The sequence below is a fragment of the Pleurodeles waltl genome, chromosome 3_1, assembly GCF_031143425.1.
Source record: "Pleurodeles waltl isolate 20211129_DDA chromosome 3_1, aPleWal1.hap1.20221129, whole genome shotgun sequence".
Lineage (NCBI taxonomy): Eukaryota > Metazoa > Chordata > Amphibia > Caudata > Salamandridae > Pleurodeles > Pleurodeles waltl.
Window position 1 is genome coordinate 1756209092 of NC_090440.1, and position 19082 is coordinate 1756228173.

At 45.0% G+C, this 19082-nt stretch overlaps 1 protein-coding gene across 1 annotated transcript in view; it reads left to right on the forward strand.

Annotated features, from left to right (window-relative positions):
• PTTG1IP (PTTG1 interacting protein) overlaps positions 1-19082 on the forward strand; it is a 268479-nt gene that overhangs the window by 143970 nt on the left and 105427 nt on the right. Inside the window, exons 4-5 of the mRNA XM_069225712.1 lie at positions 17950-18055; positions 18187-18252. Of these exons, the coding sequence (XP_069081813.1) occupies positions 17950-18055; positions 18187-18252 (172 nt within the window). The remainder of the gene's footprint in view (positions 1-17949; positions 18056-18186; positions 18253-19082) is intronic.

Sequence of the window (19082 nt, forward strand, 5' to 3'; positions counted from 1 at the left end):
CACCTGGACGCAAAGAGGTCTACTGTGCAGGGACCCCAACGGGTCATGATCGCTTGAAAAACCGATCGGTTTAACTGCCAATCGCTGGAGTCTGTGAGAAATCGGGAGTTCCAGTCCGCCCAAGCATTCTGGGCCCCCGGAAGATACTCTGCCGTGACCGAGACTTGGTGTTGGAGACAAAAATGCCAGAAGTCCTTTGCTAGTTCCGCTAGAGCTCTCGATCGCGTCCCTCCTAGACGGTTTATGTACTGGACAGCCGATACATTGTCCATCCTGAGAAGAACTACACATGAGACTTTGTCTCTCGTTAGGGACTTTATCGCAAACGACCCTGCCAGGAGTTCCAGACAATTGATATGCATGGTGAGCTCCTGTGGAGTCCAGCGTCCCCCAAACGAAATGTCCCCGCATCGAGCCCCCCATCCTTGGCGACTGGCATCTGACTCTATCACCAGATCCGGGGCTGCTCCAAAAATGGCCCTGCCATTCCATGCTTCCATGTGGTCCAGCCACCAAAACAATTCCATTCTCGCTTCCTGAGAGAGGGAGATGAGCTCGGAATAAGTTACCCCTCGGCGAAGGTGGAAAGCCTTCAGGCGTTGAAGGGCCCTGTAGTGTAGGGGGCCTGGAAAAATGGCCTGAATTGAGGAAGAAAGCAGGCCGACTACTCTGGCCAATTGGCAAAGGGAAATCCTGTCTCGCTGAAGGACTTTCCTCAGTTCCTTCTTTATTTTGGATATCTTGGTGGACGGAAGACTGAGGGATGCCGAACGAGAATCTATGAGAAAACCCAGGAAGACTAACGATTGGGTCGGAGAGAGCTCCGATTTTTGTTGATTGATTAAGAACCCCAGATCCTGGAAAAGAGCAATAGTTGTGTTCAGATTGGACAAAAGTTGAGATCTGGATTGATCCAATAAGAGGATGTCGTCCAGGTAAATGATGAGCCGTATGCCCTGCAACCTTAGTGTTTCCACCACTGGTTTGAGGAGCTTGGTAAAGCACCACGGAGCCGACGAGAGACCGAACGGGAGAGTGGTGAATTTGAATACCTGATCGTTCCAGATGAATTGTAGGAATCTGCGGTGAGGGGAAAAAATTGGGACGGTGAGGTAAACGTCCTTGAGATCGAGGCGCACCATCCAGTCCCCCTGTAGAAGGAGGTCTCTGAGCAAATGAATACCTTCCATCTTGAAATGCCTGTAAACAACCCATTCGTTGAATGCTCGAAGATTGATGACAGGCCGAAACCCCTTGTCCTTCTTTTCTACTAAGAAGATATTGCCTATAAAACCCCTGGGGTGCCGGGAAGAGAGGGCTATGGCGCCCTTGTCCAGAAGATCCCGAACCTCTAAATCTCTGAGTTCGCAGTCTGCTGCAGAAAACACTATCGGTGGTGGCAGTTTCCCCTGAATAGGGGTGCCCCAGAATTCTATTTGAAACCCCGAGACCGTCTGTAAAACCCAAGCGTCTGATGTAATACGTCTCCAGTTGACCTTGAATCTCCGCAATCTCCCTCCCAAATTTAGAGGGGAAAAAGGGATAAGCCTTACCAGAGGGACCTCCTGGGGCATTGGCTGCTCCACGTGCGGATCTGGAAGCTCTGCCTCTTCCCCTTCCTCTGTTGGGGAAGAATGTTCCCTGTCGGCCATCACGCCACCCGTTGTTTCGGTAGGAACCGGGGCCTTGTTGGTAAGGACGGCCGGAAGAGCGACCCCTGCCTCGTCCGGCCCCGCCAAAAACCTTACTGGGAAAAATCTTTTTAATGGAAGACTGGGCTTTATCCAGAGCCTAAAAAGTAGCAATGAATTTTCCCAGCTCCTAAACAAAAGGGTCGCCAAATAAATTGCCTTGGGCAATAGCCCCTGCCTCCGAGTTTGAAAGTTCACCCAATTTGGGATCGATTTTAATTAATAAAGATCTGCGCCGTTCCGCAGAAATGGCACAGTTCGCATTGCCCAGAAGACAGATAGCTCTCTGGGCCCATCCTGCGACAATGTCTGTTTGCAGGGGAGTGTTTGAATGTTTGGTGCGTTCTGCCAGTTGAATGATCTGTGTGAGGGGTCCCAACACATCCAGAAGCTTGTCCTGGCATGCCCTCCAGGAGCGGTCTATTCCTTTCTTGGGATCTTTAATGTATTTTGCAAAAAAGGTACACATTTTTGGGTCAATATCTGGAGTAAAAGCGACCTTATCAGACAACGATGGGCGAGGGCATTCGGCCCGTAAACGAGCCCGCACTTCCTTGTCCAAAGGTTGCCTAATTTTACTGGCGACATACTCTGCAACCTTGAGGTCCGGCCGCCACTCAGAGGAACGTGGATGGTAGATACCCTCCGGTTCAAACATATCTGAGTCCGAATCCCCAGGGTCAGAATGATCCGGCAGGGTAGCATTAGGACGCCAAGGGCGACCTGAATCATCATCCAAAGATGATGAATCGTCGTCTGAACCACCCAGGATGCCTTTAGGTGAACCAGAATCAGGGTTCCATAGATGGTGAAGCATGTCACCCATTACTCCGGGCAATCGACCCTCCCGGGAGGGTAAACGCGTATGCGCGCACTCTTGGAGTGTGATAAAAAATTGCTTTCTTCCAGGTGCCCTTCGTCGCGCTTGCGCCTGTTCTTGGGAGCCGAAAGGGTAGAAGTATCACCCTCCGTTCCCGTCACGCCAAACATGCCCATACCCTTGGACACCTGTTCTGTGAGCTTAGCCACAGTCTCTCTAAGAGGGGCCAAAGCGTGCGAAATTGCTTGCGAGAATAAGGCGTCTACCCCAGGGGGAATGGTACGGTGAGAGGGACCCTCACCCGGGGACATGTTGGCAAAAGGCTCATGTTCCTGAGAGGATTGCATGCTGAGGTTCAGACAAAAAATAGTGTGACAGAGAATACCACCCTATAAATATATAAAGGGTAATTCCCTGCCCCCTCTGTCCAGAAACAAGAAAAGAAAGCACAAAATTTCTTCCCCGTAGGGGTACAATCAACCAAACGGTGTTACGGGGTAGGAAATATTCAAAACACAAAGTGTTGAAGAAATGAGGAAAAAATATATCCAAAACACACGAGCGTGTAGTTACTCAAAACACTCACACGATTAAATGCGCATTAAACAAAACACTGGGCGCCTACTGAGTGAAATAAATAAGACGCGCGCCCTCAGACGGGTGCGACGCGTTAGGAAATACAAAAAAGAAGAAGTGCACTCGAGCGGAACGTGCGTTCCGAGTCGAGTCCACCTTCGTAGCAACACCTGTTGCTACAACAGTGCAAAATAACTGAAAGCGAAGCGCTCGAGCGGAACGCATGTTCCGAGTCGAGGACACCCGCCTAGCAACCCTAGTTGCTACAACAGAGAAAAGGAAGAGTAAACGCTCGAGCGGAAACTCGTTCCGCGACGAGCACACCGCCGTAGCAACACTGGTTGCTACACAGAAGAAACAAAAGGCAATAACGCGCTAAACAAAGCAATGTTAGCCGGAGGCAGGAAAGGCACTTATCTGAGCAGTGAAGAAAGAGGAAGTGTGTCGCAGCTGAGGCTATTTATACCAGCGTGAAAGGTGGACCCTCATTGGATACTGGTTACCATGGCGGCGGCTTCATGGAACTTGTAGTTTTTCTGTTCATTTTTTGTTTAACTTTGAACTTGCTGATTAATAAAAAGTGAAGAAAGATATGCATAATCCTCGCCTCCGGTCCTGATATAGAATTCAATTTAATCTCTACTTAATGCCAAGCATTGTTGTGATGTCCCGAATTTGCTTTGCTACAGTTACGCAGTGCATTGCTGAAAGTGTGAGTAACTTAGAGCATCCATGTCTGGTTCCTCGTTCAATCTTTATTGCATCTGATTCTTATCATTGATTCGGATTTTAGTTGTCTGGCTTGTGTATCCCACCAGGGCTGTGTAATAAATATCTTGCTCACTCCACTACCCCTCAGTACAGCCACCCAGTCTACTCTATCAAAGGCTTTCCTTGGCTTTAAGGGACAGGAGCAGTATACTTTCCCTTTGCTTGTGAGCTATACCAGTTAAAGATGTTACCTTCCTTGTGTAATCTCTCACTTTTTTCCTAGGTATGAATCCTACTGATCGGAATGCATTTGGTCTTATACCATATGTCACAGCCTATTGGCAAGTTTAGATTTTGACATCTAAATTTAATATTAAAATCTGCCTATGCAAGCTGCAGTTTTCTGGGTCTTCCTCTTTTTTCAGGATCACTGAGACTCTTCTTGTCTGAGTCATCGTTAAGGTGACCTTTCCTTCTTGGCTGTTTAATTGAAGACTTTGGTCATGATTCCTAATCGTCCCTGGACACATCTTCCTATAAAAGACTGATTTATGTCTGTCAGAACGAGGGTCCCCAGAGACCTCAAGGCTCTCTATTGCTTTAAAAATATCTTCACCTGTTAAGGGGCCTTGTAGGGACTGTACCTCTTATAATGTTAGGCTGTGTAATTGGGAGATTTGTATGTACTGTGCGATTGCTTTCTCACCCTTCAGCCTTGTTTTGCCCCAGTTTTGTGGTTAGTAATCTCCCAACCTTATTCCTCCTTTATTGTATTTTTTTGTATCTTTGCTCTATAGTATGCCCTGCTTTAAGTTTAAACTGTTGTAGTTGGCCTTGTACATTAAGTACCTGGACCCATATTTTCTGGGATTGAGTTTTCTAATATTTTTCTTCTATAACATTGCGTAGATTATTACGTCTAGCCCTTTCTGCTATGGTCACTAAGACCTTCATGGAGACAGCAGTTACCTGTGTGTTGCTTTGTAAATACTGTTTTATTTGAATTCATTGGTGACTGTCTTGCAGAAAGTATTGCTTTGAGTGTCCTCTTTGTTCCCTCTCACTCCATTTCAATTCTGAAGGCAGTGGTGCATAGTTAGTTATCACCCCTGTCTCTGTCTTGTATTATCTCAGCTGCTATCTCTTGGACCACTAGTCTCTCGTACGATTTATGAGAGGTGGAATAGTAAGAGCTTTCTGATGGATACTTGTAACTGTAGATTCTTCAGCTCTAGAATAACAGACTGGGTACAAAATATTTTACTGCATGGGACCTGCGACCTAGTTGCTGTTGTGCGGCTCCACGTGTTTTTCCCTGAAAGTGATGGCTGGAAGCTTATTATAAATGCCACCTAAGCGCGCTCATGTCAGTTCCGGAGCTAGACCCTAATTAGTTGACAAGTTTTTTCTCGATTGTTTTTCCAGTGTGTAAGGAAACCTGTCCCCTCCTAAAACTACAGGGTTTATGCCTTATAGAGACTGCTGCAAGTAGATGACTGTGACAGATCCCTGCAATGGTATCTGGTGTTTGGGTTTGTGCCATGACTCCAAGTCTTGCAAGGAGTATGCCCTTATACTCCCAAGACAGTCCAGGATTGTGAAGCAAATCTGTACATCACCAAACACCGCAGGGAGTTGTGTAAGTTGAGAGCATGAACCAGTTCCTGTTCCTAGTGCTGCTCCTACAACAGGTCTTCATCGCAGTCTACAATGGGCTAGGCAGCCTCATGCACTGTATTTGTCAGATTAGCAGCTGAAGTCCTGGACTTACAGTTGCTATCTACTGAGGTGATAACTAATGTCCTAACTGGAGTTTTGCAGTCTGGGCGGACCTCCCCCAATTCATTGATGCTATGCTGTGAAGCCTTGTCTAAAACTGTCACTGGTGCTTGGCTAAAATTTGGTCATGTCCACCTATAAATAGAAAGTTAGCACAATGACACATCTGCTCTGGGTGATTCTGCTTTCTTGATGCAGCACCCTACTCCTCAGAAGCTGGTATTTCAGGCTTCAAGCATGATTAGGACAAACTCATTCCTTAAGACGTCCCACACCTTCAAACCTCTCCCCCCCCCCCCCCCAATATGGAGATAAGGCATCAGGAAACAGATGTTCTCCCTGGCTAGCCTTACCCTTCAGTCACTTAACTACTGTTTGCCACAGAGATAATCCACACATTAGCAAATAGGATCGGCAGTCTCGAAGGAATTCTGTTCCAACCTGGCTCAGACTATTCAGGATGGCCAGGATAAGGCCAAATATGATGTACAGTCAGGAGTGGAATCTACCCACTGTTTAGGTATCGGAGTCAGAACTAGTGTGGTCTCCGGAACCATGCACAAATGAGGTCCTCAGGCTTCTCTGGTAACATTTAGGTGTCACTCATGGATATGCCTTTTGACAGGGGTCTCACCTATTTAGCAGAAAGGCTGATTCCACACTAGAGTGCTTAAAAAAACAAAACCATCACAGCACGCTCCATTGGTCTCTCCATGCCCACAAGGTAGTATTCCCAATAGTTTCACCCCTTTCGAAGCATTGCTTGGGGTTTATATACAGGTAATGCAAGGGGCTGCCATCCCAATCAACAGGAGCCCAATTGTTTTGGAGTTGGGGGTCTGCAGACCATGTCCAGGCCCACGGGAACTGCAAACCTACAACTCCACTTCCCCCTCTTCCAATTACATCAGCCTCCAAACTGTCTGTTCTAGTTGTCCTTTAAAGGCACACAACCACAGGCTGTCTCTTTCTCCAGCTGCGGGAGGCCAGAAAACCCAACAGATGGGTGCTGCCAATAGTTCAGCGGGGCTGCGCCCTCCTATTCCTTTAGGACTTGCTTTATCTTCCACCCAAACCAGAGCAGCATTTGGAGATCAGAGCAGCATTTAGAGGAGCATGTGTCCATTTTGATGTAGGACGTTCAGGCTCTCTTTTTGAGAGAGTCCTGGCCTTGGAAATAGTAACTGAATGTTATTTCCACTATTTCCTATTGATGAAAAAGGCTGGAGGCCTTCTATTTTATATCTGACCTCTGAATTTCTTCCTGAAGAAGGCCAAATTAAATAGACTTGCACTGGCCTAGGTTCTATCTGCCCTTGATTCAGGAAGGTGGATAGCAATATTGGACCTGCAGGACACTTTATTTCCATGTTTCCACCCTGCAGGCCCACAGACGCTACTTGTGGGTCGAGGTGGGCCAGGACAGTGTTCCCCTTTGTTTTCACCAATGCCCCGCAGTTATCCACAAAGGTAATGGCAGTGATTGCAGAATTCGAGGTTCGGAGGTATACCAGTCGCTAGATGACGGTAAACCATCTGACACAGTCTGGGCTCACTATTAATGTGCCGAAGTGTCACCTGCCTCCATTGCAGAGACTCTGTTGACGCAGCATATCCAGGATTTCTACGATATCAGGCCTTCCCTTTGGATCAGTGAATCCAGGGCATTCAGGCTATGATTCCTGGGTCTCATAAGAGTCGCTCTGAGGGTTCTTGGCCAATTGGCCTCCTGTATTTTGCTCGTTGACCATGCCAGATGGCAAATTCAGCGACTGCAATGGGATCTGAAGTGTTGGTGGGTCCAGCACAAAGGAAACCTGTCCACTTCCACCCAAGTGTGGGAAGAGAGTGTTTGTTGATGTATGCTAGTCCTTCATTTTGCAGGCCTTGTTTGCGTGGGTCAGCAGCTTGAACTGGCATCTCTTCTGGATCGGGGGCCAGTGGAGCTTTATGAGTTGCAGGGTGATGCGAGTCCGTCTGGGGAGTACAATAATTAGCCTTGCTCCTAAGTTTTGTATTGTCTCTTCAGGAGGCGTACAGTGATTCCTAGATAAAGAGCGTTATCTTAGTTCAGCCTGCTGGTGACAAGGGCTTGGGTGAAGGTCCTTCTGGTGTTGATTGGGAGCCACCTGAAGATCTTACGGATCATGGATAGGGTGTGGAAGCAAGCAGACGAGACTGCGTTTACCTGTCTCCGCATAGATAACTTTGCTGTCCAAGATGATGCTAAGGTTGCGGGTGTAGTCTTTTGGGGTGGGGGAAGGGTGAGGTGTTGCTCCCAAAGAGGAGGACTTCTGTCTTGTCCATATTGAACTGAGACAGTTTTCCTTCATCCAGTCTGCTATTTTCACCATACATCTGTGGAAGCTGGTTCTAGTGATAGAGGGGTCTTCTGACTGCAAGAGGATGAGCTGGGTGTTGTCGGCAAAGGAGATTGTATTGAGTCCATGCAATCTGACGGTGTTGGCCAAAGAGTCATGTACGGGTGGGGCTGTGGGACAATCCTTGTGGGGTGCTGCAGATGATCTTCATGGGTTCTGAGGTGAATGATGGGAGATGGATTCTCTGGGTTCTTCCGGTGAGGTATGAAACATTCTGTTTGAGGGCATCTCACTGGATTTGGTTTGGTGGAGTCTGTTGATCAGGATGTGGTGGGACATGGTGTTGGAGGCGTCTGACAGGTCCAGGAGGATGAGGGCTGCTGTTTATCCACGGTCTAGGAGGGCCCTGTTGTCATTGATGGCTGTGATCAGAGCTGTCTCAGTTCTGTGGTTGGCTCAGAATCTGGATTGAGAGGTCCAGGTTCAGGGGCTCTAAGAGGTTGTAGTGCTTGGTGAGTTGCTTGTTGATTAGCTTTTTCATGAACTTCTACTGGAAAGGGGAGCAGGGAGATGATCTGGTATTTCTTCAGATCTGCTGGATCAGTGGATGGTTTCTTCAGAAGGGGGCTCACTTCAGCGTGTTTCCAGCCTTCAAGGGAAGGAGGCCATGGTGATGGAGGCATTCAGGACTGACTTGAGCTTGTTGCCAGTCGTCTTGTTACTGAGGCTGAACATGTGGTGGGGACATAGGCTCAAGAGTGCTCCAGAGCGTAGGGAGTTCATGATGGAGATTGTGGTGTGATTTGTGAGAGGGTCCCAATGGGTAAGCAGGTGTTCCAGGTTTATGTTCGTGGGTGTGAGTAGGCTGATACTGTTGGTGGTGGGTGGGTTGGGATCTTGCCGTGGAAGAAGTTTGCCAGGGTATCACACAGTTCTTGGGAGGGGGGTGATTCATTCCCTGTGGCTACTAGATTGGAAAACTCTTTCAGGATGGTGAAGAGATCCTTGCTTTGGTTTGTGCTTGCTTCTATGCGGTCTGCTAGAGTGTTCTTTGTTTCTCTCAGGAGGCAATGGTACTGGTTGAGTGCTGTTTTGAACATGGTATGGTCTTCTGTCTTTTCACTGTACTCCACTTTCTTTCTAGTTGCTAGCAGTTGTGTGTGGAGGGTTTCAGCTTTCCTGGCCTGTCCTTTGGTTTTAGTGGGGACGATTGTGTTGGCGCATTCCATGATCCACTGGGAGAAATTCTATGCAGCCTGCTCTGTGTCGGGTGATGTTTCTGGAAGGTGGGAGTCGAGAGCGTTGTTCTATTGGTCTTTTGATACCCTTTTCCAGTTTGTGTGTGTGGAGCTGGTGGGGAAAGGGTGCCAATGTTGGTAGATCCTGAGATGGTGAAGTAGACGATGTAGTGGATGGTCCAGGTGAGCTGTGAGATGTGGAAGTACTTGACTATGTTGCTATATGTAAAAATGGGGTTTAGTCTATGTCCTGAGATGTTGGTCGGGTTGGTGACAAGTTGTTGCAGGATGATGTTGCTCATGCTTTTCAGGAGGTCGGTTGTGTTGGTGTCTTCGGGTGGAAGTTAAGGTCTCCTAGGAAGATGTAGTACTCAGAGTTGATGGCAATCTGGGCAATAAGATCAGGGACGGTGTTGCAGAAGCTGGGGCATGGACCCGGTGGTCTGTGTGCGAGGGTCCCTCTGATGGTGCTTTTTCCATCTGTGGGAAGATGGAAAATTGAGATGCTCTATTATTGGGGTTGGGTCATCTGAGGAGGTTGTGCAGCAATGGTTTCCTTGTAGATGATGGCAATTCCACCTCCTTGTTTGTTGATTCGGTCCTGGTGTGTTATCTTGTAGCCATTTTGTATGGCAATCGCAGTGTCTGGTGTGGGGGCATGGTTCAGGATTCTGTGAGAAAGATGACGTCCGGGGTGAGGAATGAGATGTTGTCCCAGATCTCCATGCCGTGCGATCGTGCATTGACTAGAATGCACAGGGGTTGTGCCAGGGCCGTCTTGTCGCCCTCTTGGGTGCAGTTGTGGTGTCTCTGGCAGTGGTTGCTTCAGTGTTGCAGGTGAAGTGGCAGTGCTGGCAGGAGAATGGTAAACTGGTGCTGGCTGGAGGTGTGCAGTGGGAGTTGTTGAGTCCGGGGTCCAGGGTTCGGAGGTCTGCGGAGGTGTAACTGTGTGTGGTGGAAGAACCAGGGTTCCTGGCTCTAGGCACAGGCGCAGATGACCGTGCCTTTGGCGCACCAAAGGTGCACCCACACTGTGGTCTCCATTAAGTAGGTCCTGGGAGGTGGTTGGCACTAGGTGGGAAAAAGGCCAGCAAGCAGGAGCGGAAAATGAGGAAAAAACTAAGAGAAGCAGTGAAAAACAAGGGAAAAGTAGGAGAAAGCGCTCAGAAAATGGGAAAGAAGCAAGAGCAACTCAGCAGCACGGGGTGAGCTGGCCTTGGACCTGCAACCTTTCCAGACCTGCCTGCCTTTCTGTCCTTCAGGGCATTTTAGTCTGAAGCATTCCACAGAGACATCACTCTGGGAGGTAATGCTTTGGTATCTATTCTGAAGGTGAGGAATCTGCACTTAGAAGTATCCATCAGAGAGCAGCATTTCCCAGACCTAGGAAGTATCCATCAGAACAGCATTTCCTAGACCCGATTTTTGGTGGGTCGTAAAAATCCAAGCAATAAAGATGCTTTTAAATACTTTATTTATCTTGTCATACTTGCTGGGCTACAGAGGCAAAGGTCAAATATCAGCCTATGTCTTCTGCCGAAGTGTTGCTTATTTGTTTTAAGATGGAGATTGGTATTTACAAATTTCTCTAACAGAGAAAAAAAAGTAAAGCAAATAATGTGCCAGTCTCGCCTAGAAAAGGCTGTAGATTGACTTTTTTTTTTAAACACAAAACAAAATGTAAATACCTATAACTGAAACACCCACGTTCAGAAACTAAGAAAGCGAAAACGAAGCACATCTGTTTGTAAATCTGATTTGTGATGGAAGCAAAGATTTCGATAGGATCAAAACAAATCAAGACACTTTATCAATTGTGCATATTACCAAGTAAATATTCACTGTAACCCGATTTCCAAATATCATTTGGGTGCAATATATACTTTTATCAGTAAAACTCTGTGTCTTTGCAAATTTAGTGGCCATTTTAATACACAATGGGATGCCTGGTAATGTTAGAACGCTACCAGCAAATGCTTTAGTTACGGTTAAAAAAAATCATACGTCCATTACAGATAGGTGGGACGCAAACGTTTGTACTTCTAAAACGTGGGTTGTGGTTCTAAACAATTTTGGGAAGCGCTGTATCAGAAGACCAATATACCATCAGTAAAGTTCTTTCTGGTAGATACTGTAATTGCATATTCTTCACCCAGCTCCCTTGTTCTGTGGAATAGCCCCTTTTCAATCTAAAAAGGGTCTCAAATCAAAGATCTGCACACTGGCACAGATAATTGGTTTGAGGTGTTCCAAGATAATTGGTTGGGGGAACAGTATCAAGAAAGAAACTGACATTTGTGTGCTTGCATCGCACGTATGTGCAGCATTAGTCATCACTTTTGGGATGGGGCCTCATCGCGCCATCTTACCAGCACACAGAGTCTATGCTGAAAAATTCTTCAGATTCCAGTCAGGCACCTGGGGATGTGCTAAAGATGAGAAATCTGCAACTAGATTGTATATCCATCTGAAAGAAAGAGCATTAATGAAAGTAAATAACTTTTAAAAATATTTGTTCTTTATTATTTTCATAGTCCAACAGCACTGTAGACAAATAACATGCCGTGGTAGCACTCCCACAGCACTATTCAGTGCAAAAATGAACATTAAGAATGACTTTATATCCACTGTTCAAGTTCTTGAAAAAGTTAAACCTTAATTAGCAGTCTAACAGCTCAATCAGGCATCACTACCAAAACCAAATCTGTAGTCAGCCTGAAAAGACCTACTTCTCCTTAGCTCCCTCCCATCTTCATCATCCATCTACAGGATACCCATGTATTTCAAAATAGTGTTGAAATAACTAACACACACAGAGGCCCATTCAAGCAGCCTCCCCCCCCCATATAATACTCTGATGTTTACTGAACAATCTAGAGTTGTTATCCACATTGATTAGTGTTGATTAGGTAAATCACTTTAGGTAGTTTATCATCTTTCTTGGGGTCGATGGGCCCCAAGTATTGGTTCCTATTCGCTTTAAGAGATCATCTCCTGGCTATTTGTTGATTAGAAAACATTAGTGCCAAGTCTATGAAATTGCTGTGTGATCTGCTGGCTTTGGGCTGTAGCATAAACCTCAGCAAGCATACTTTAGGCAATCCCAGATCACATCGGCCTGCCCATTCCTCAACATGTCTAATCATCTCAGACCGCCAATGTATGATAAACTCGCATGACCAGACGTGTGACCCCAGGAAGCCTCCTCCAGGCTGCAACGATGGCATTCAAGCATCACATCTGGATACATTACCTGCAGGGGCACCTGCAGATGTGCCATTGTCAGATATGTCCTGTGGCATAGTTAAATTGTATAAGCTTAAGATGAGCATTTGTTGAAACCTGACATACATGTTGTAAGGCACAGGCCCTTTTAGAGTACACAAGTTCCTCCCCAGGTCCTCGTCCCATTTTGCGCACAAGGAGGCCAGACATTTAGACTTGTTATTCATAATGGCCTTATATGATGCTTTAATGAAATATTTACCATTTCCCCATGCACAGTTTGCATCCATGCATCAGCTAGTGGTTCCCTCCCTCCCTTACCGCGTGTGAGCGTAATGGCCTTGATTAGTGCCGCAAAAACCAAAAATAGTCCTGGCAGTAGGTCATAAGCAGGTATTATCTCCTCAAAGGCCATAAGGGTGCTAGAGTCCTATGGTTTATCAAGCAAGATTATTGCTGCCTGTCCATGATTTGCATAACCAATGGCAATCTCTGAAGCACGCCAGCTGAAGCCACGTAACTTGTTCATCTGCCCCTGGTGAATGTTTCTCCAGATGTCACTTAGACCTTTTTGCGTTAGCCATCTATTGCCCTTTTCTGACAGAACAGCCATACCTCCAATTTTCAATTCCAGTCCCCTCCCAATCTCAGGCAGGCTGAAGTGTATCCGTAGAATGCTTTCTTGCCTTGCTTCGGGGCATAAATCGTGGCCACTGAAATGTCTGTCCCTCAGGGTTCCATTTAGAAGTAGCCATTGTCCTTCTTTATCTTTGATAATTTTTCAGTGTAAATCCAAAATGCTTCCATATTAAGATTCCTGTCCATTTGCAGAAGTAGAATATTGCTGTGAGTGTGCCTGAGTCCTCTCCAGTCATGTATCTTTGTCTAGTAAATGTGCTTCTTGTATCTCCTTACAGGCGTTTCAAGGCTTGGAGGATGTTTTCTCGCTTGGCTCATGCATTGAGACGCTTTACATAGAAGGATGCAAGTGTTATATGTCCACACATTTGTGACTGTTAAGGTCTGCTCTATGTAGGGTAGCGTCATTCTTTTTGTCCCACTACTGAAGAAATGTCTGAAGTTTTTGTCTGCATCAGCTAATCGGTTGCTGCTCATCACTGATGTACCATTTTTGGTTCTCTTCTCCACTCCTTCTCCCATCCACAGCACTTGTAACTATTTGTTTGTCTAAAGTCTTCTTATCTCTTAGTCTGTTAGCCTCAAAAACCACATGAAGCAACCACAGCGGTTCTACCTCTTGCAGGGCCTAGTTAACTAAGCCAAAGTCTACACACTTTTGTGGGGTTTTTAAAGCAGTTCCCCCCCCAATTATCAGCCTCTTTTCTCTGGGCTTTTCCTGAACTTGCAGCCTTTTCCACAATAGTCTAATTGTAGGTCTCGCCTATGGTGTCTTTCTATGATTCAGGACTCTTTGCACCACTGGGTGGAGGCAAGTTCCTTTCCCCTGCCATTCTCTGTTGTGCACAATTGTTCTTTCTTAGCTTTTCTTTCTTCTCTTACAGTTTGTGTATTTGGTTTGCTCTTTTGTCTCTGGCTACTCTTCATCTTTGGTGATTCTCTAATCGTTCCTTTTAGAGGACCTGATTCTTGTTCTGTCTTCATTTGGTGTACTCGTGATTTGTTTTGCTTCAGTTATAGATTTTCTGTGAAATTGTTAGCTTTGCCACTCAAAGTGTATTTTGAAGGAATGAGTCCCACCTGTATGGGGCCTTGTGGCCTCTCGAGGTATGTTAAAATCTAAATCCTTTCGTTATTAAGAGCAGGAATGCAACTAAGTACTGGGATATAGAAAACTAATGGCCTACAAAGGAACATTTGTCTCGTTTTCTTTCTGCCTCAGATATTTCTTTCACTTGAAAATCATGGACACTAGTGAGTATATAGGGTGTGTCTGTTTATTTTGGCCTGGAGTGGCCGCTCTGTGAGTGCAATCCTGTTTAATAGGCTCCACTTCATTCTTGTCTCAGAAGTCGTTGTACAAATCATTCAGTGTCTTTTTCCTTCTGTGTCAGAGGGGATTCCCCTTGTTCTCATGTTGTTACTCCCTGATTTGTTTTCTATATCTTGAACTTTCTTTTGCATGACTTTGTGCTGCTCGTGGTAGATGACCTTTCTCCTGTGAGTAAACATATTTTCTTCTTCCCTGTTATCACCAGTTCTGGTTTATAGACCCTCTCACCCTGGTCATTGATTTCTTTTCCCACCTATTTTTAGGTCATCATACAGGGCCTAAAGTTGCCCCTAATTCCTTGAAGAGGTCTTCCATGAATTGCTTCATAATGTATTGATATTCTTTTATATGTTGGGTTGCAGATTCTCTCTCAGTTTGTGGATCTCTTTGTATTTCTTTTTTCTGTGGGTGCCCCTTGTTTTTCTTGTTTCTGTAGACCCCTTTTTGGGTGTTGTAGGTCTGCTAAGTAATTTGTTTACAGACTGATCAGGCTTATTTTTTGCAGTGGCTATTCCCGTTCATTTCTCCTGTGTGATGTTTTTTTTTATATAACAAAATGTATTGAGTTTTAACATACAAAAATTGGACACATAGACCGTTCATTGCTCACAGTCACTTTAAAGTTATAGCTACCACTTGTACATAAGGCATTTACACCCATATCAGTTCTAGATCGAGTCCTCCTTCTTCTGCCACTAACAGTTCTACGGGACTTGTCCCAAACATTCCCCCATACACGTCCATGTTTCTTAGGGCAGCCCAGGGCTTCATAGACTGACTTCTCCTGCTGCGAACATCAGTCAACCCCTTGGTGCCACTGAGCAAGGGTGTTTTGGGGGAGGGGGATCTAGAGGAGTTTGAGATTTCGAATGAGCAGCAATATCTCACTTAGCAATCAGTAGGGCTGTCCCTAAAATGGTCTTTTCTGCTCCTGTGCTGGCCATACTTTCTTGGACACCCAGCAGGATCATTAAGGGGAAACAGGGATTATAAGGATGATTGGAGTACAATTACAATGAACTGAAATTGCCTTGTGTATTAATATGTTTTCAATGGTGTTTTGAGGCAGACTGATATTTATATATGCTGGATGTTTAATTTATTTAACTCTAGACTATTTGTATGAGGCATAATTAAATTAGTTCAGGAAAATGATTGCTTTTTACCAGTGACTAATTAAGGTATTCACTGTTGCATCAATGCTAATTTTACCCTTCCCTACTATTAACCACTCTTTTTGCATAAAACTCTTATTTATCCAGTTTTAGTTGGATCCCTAGGGTAAGCCCCATTTTCTCCCTGTAAACTCCCTGGGGTCTCTAGCAGCCTTGGTCTCTAGATGAAGAGCCGGGGCCTCCAGTTGGGTGATTTGAAGTGAGAGTGCGTGCTCGCGTGTTCGGAGAGATCTTTTGGCAAAGCCACGCACAGTCGCTATACTCGCAGCCCATAGGGTGCTGGGTGAGGAGACTGAGTCTTCATTACAAATGAAGTAATTCTTATGTTCTGTCTCAAGTGTGTTAGTATATTTTTTATCTTGGAGGTACTAAGCTTTCAAACACCGCAGTGGACATAGACCAACTCTTGGGGGACCTAGCCAAAGTGGAAGGGGCCTGGTCAGAGATAAGACTTGGTAGGATTTGAATCTGGGTAACGCCCTATATGATGATTTTATAGATTTTGTGAGATACCTTGTTTTTCTGGTGAAACCCCTCTGCAGTTGAGTTCTTTGTTTAACTTGGAGGCAGTCCCTTGGAGCTATCTTTCCACTTGATGGTTGCATGAATTTAGCCTTTCTGTTCCTTCTGCTACTTACATTGTTATGATCTTTCTTCATTCTGTGTCTTGTTAGTTTTGCCATCATCTGTCTTGTTTATTATGATCTACGCAGTGCCTGTACGTAGCCAGCTTCTCATGCGTCCCCAGTGCTCCAGCTAGTCTACTAATTAAGAGATTCGTAGCCCTCTCATCCCTTCTTTTCCAGGCCTGAGGGCCACTTACTGTTGCTTGACCGATGTTGCCTCCTCTTGAATTACTGCTTCACCTACCACGTAACTTGCACTGCTCCAGGGTGTGTCGATTCTACTTCCTCTCAGCTTCAGTGTCCCGAGTCTGTACTCGCTTGGTCCCTGATATAGCTCTCTGTGTGTCCCTACCTAGTTTACTCCTGAGGGCTGGATCTTCTATTCATGCACTGGTTGCAGTGCGCTGCTCTGATCCCTCTTGTCCCTTGTTTCTGTGCCTCCCTTCTCTTGATTAGGTTCCATTCCTTTTCCAGTATTTGCAAGGCCTGCACTCCACTGCCAGTTGTGTATGCAAGCTGCTTGGAATGGCTAGAACATGTCTTCTACCCCTTCTGTTATTCCGCCATCTTGCCTTGGTGGAGCTGTGCCTGGACGTCGGCTGTTAAATCCTTGGCTGTTGGGCGTTTTTGTGCATCTTGCAACATGCAGGCATGGGTGGCACTCATAGTTGCACTCCTACTGTGTTAGCAGTATTTGAGTACAAGATTGCTGTGGGTTGTTCCTAGGGCCCGGCAGAGAGCAGAGATTACCACCCACACACTCTGCCATTGTGGCCACACCCGTTGAGATAACATTTATCCACTGATTTTCCGAAGTGCCATTTTGATATAATTCTAAGCTTAAACCTATTTAACACTAAGACTGAATGCCTTAGGCATTGCAAATACAACACTGTTTTAACCGTATTGGTTAAACCACAGAATCACTATAACGCAACGAACATGGGGGAAAAAAGTTTAGTTGCTATTACCTTATAATGAATATGCATCAGAACTGCATACTGCACAGCATTAGGATAGTTCCTGTTTCATCTCCAAAGTGTGATTACAAAAACAACAAATATCAACCATGCCTCTTCCCTTCCTACTGGCCCACAAGCTTCCGGAGGGTGAATATGAACTCCACAGCATTAGATGCTTGACGAAGACTGGAAATGTAGTTCTATTAAAACAAGAAACAACAGAAATATACCCATATTGTTTCATAGAGAAACACCTCATGTACCTGATCTTCCAAGCGAGCCACTGCTGATTTTTGACTCCCATCTGTGATTCCATTCTAAGAGAAAGATACCCTCCCGTGCAGTTTAAAGATAAACCACTGTAGCAACTCCACTTGTTAAATATATCCACTAATGTCATAAGGCAACTCCAAACCAGTTTAAAAAAAATTATATGGTGACTTGCTGTTCCTCAACCTTGTGGGCTGCCACTGCTGTCACCCTTCGATTAGTGTCTTTCTGTATGATGTTCAGACTTGTTGGGCAGCGAGATTTCAATACCATTACATTAATCACATGTTGTTTGACACTTTATATCTTCTCTGTAAATGTTTTGCTCTTACCGCTCTAAGGCTACAGCCTGGTTACACTAACATTTCACTAGTTTTTTACAGCGTTTATATGAGATTTTGAAGCCATTTAAATGGCAACATGCAAGGTATCAGCCTGCACATTAATACTCTGTTCCTGCATATGAGAAACTTTTTCACACGTCTTCTCACTTACATCACCCATTTAATTCAAGATAAATTTGATGGTTTACTTTACCTCACTTGTATTAACTTGCTAATTGTAATCTTTGCTCTGTTTTTAGTGAACTTTGAGGCCTTGATCATTGCTATGTCAGTGGTGGGAGGATTAATTATCATTGGCTTGATCACCTGTTGCTGTTGCTGTTGCAGGAAGAAGAAGAGCAAAAAGTAAGCATCTATTAAGCTGCTAAATTTCTCAATAATTAATACAATTGTGAATACCGAATTTAAAATTACCAGTGTAACGTGTATCATGGAATATTATGTCTTGAGCTTTGGTCAATATTCTTTTCTTTCAGGCCAGATAAAGAAGATGAGAAGGCTGCCAGGGAGAAAGAACAGCGAAGAATTAGACAGGAAGAGAGGTGAATAAAAGTGCACTTTTAGTATTTGAGTTAGTTGAAAGAAAGTAGTTCCTATGATTGAAAAGGTATTGACTCATACATACAAAAATGTGCAGTATTGCTGTTCCTTGTTAGTTCAAACCAGTGGCCAGGTGTTATATGTTTCTTGTCTATCATATGCATGTGCATTGCCTATATGAGTGACCAGGTTCGTTGTGGCCTTGAATGATCTTGGCTCAACCAGGATCGATGAATGGAAACCAAACACGACGACTATGATAGACAGGAGATTATCATTTTCTTTTTGTGGCTTATGTCCGGCAAGGTAGCCATTTTTCAAGGGATCTGAATTCTTAATAATGGACACCCCATGTTAAGTGCAGATGGTTTACCGAAAAGTTGTTGGACAAAATTAGCAATGGTGTGTACATTCTGCAACTTTTGCTTTTCTTTAGATCATAATGGTAAATACCATGACACAGTAGAAGTCAATTCTGAACACCATCTAGACTCAGTGGATTGAGGTTTTTGTCTAAAACCTTGTTGGAAACTAAGACTTCGGCCTTAATGCCCACCAGCAGATATGCTTAATATGGACCTCATAAACAGTTTAACCCCTTTGTACTGAATTTGCAACAATTGCATTGGCACTGTTGCTTAGAAGCAGCCTCAGGCATTGCTGAACATACGACGTCAAAGCGAGATCATGCCAGGAAAATGCAGTATGGCCCATCAACCCCTTCATTCAAAGCCACTCTTTCAACACAATCTTTTGTGACATTGGCAACGCCTTTCACCATGAAATCCTTCACATCAGAGTTAAATGTGAAAAATTATGTACATCACCCATC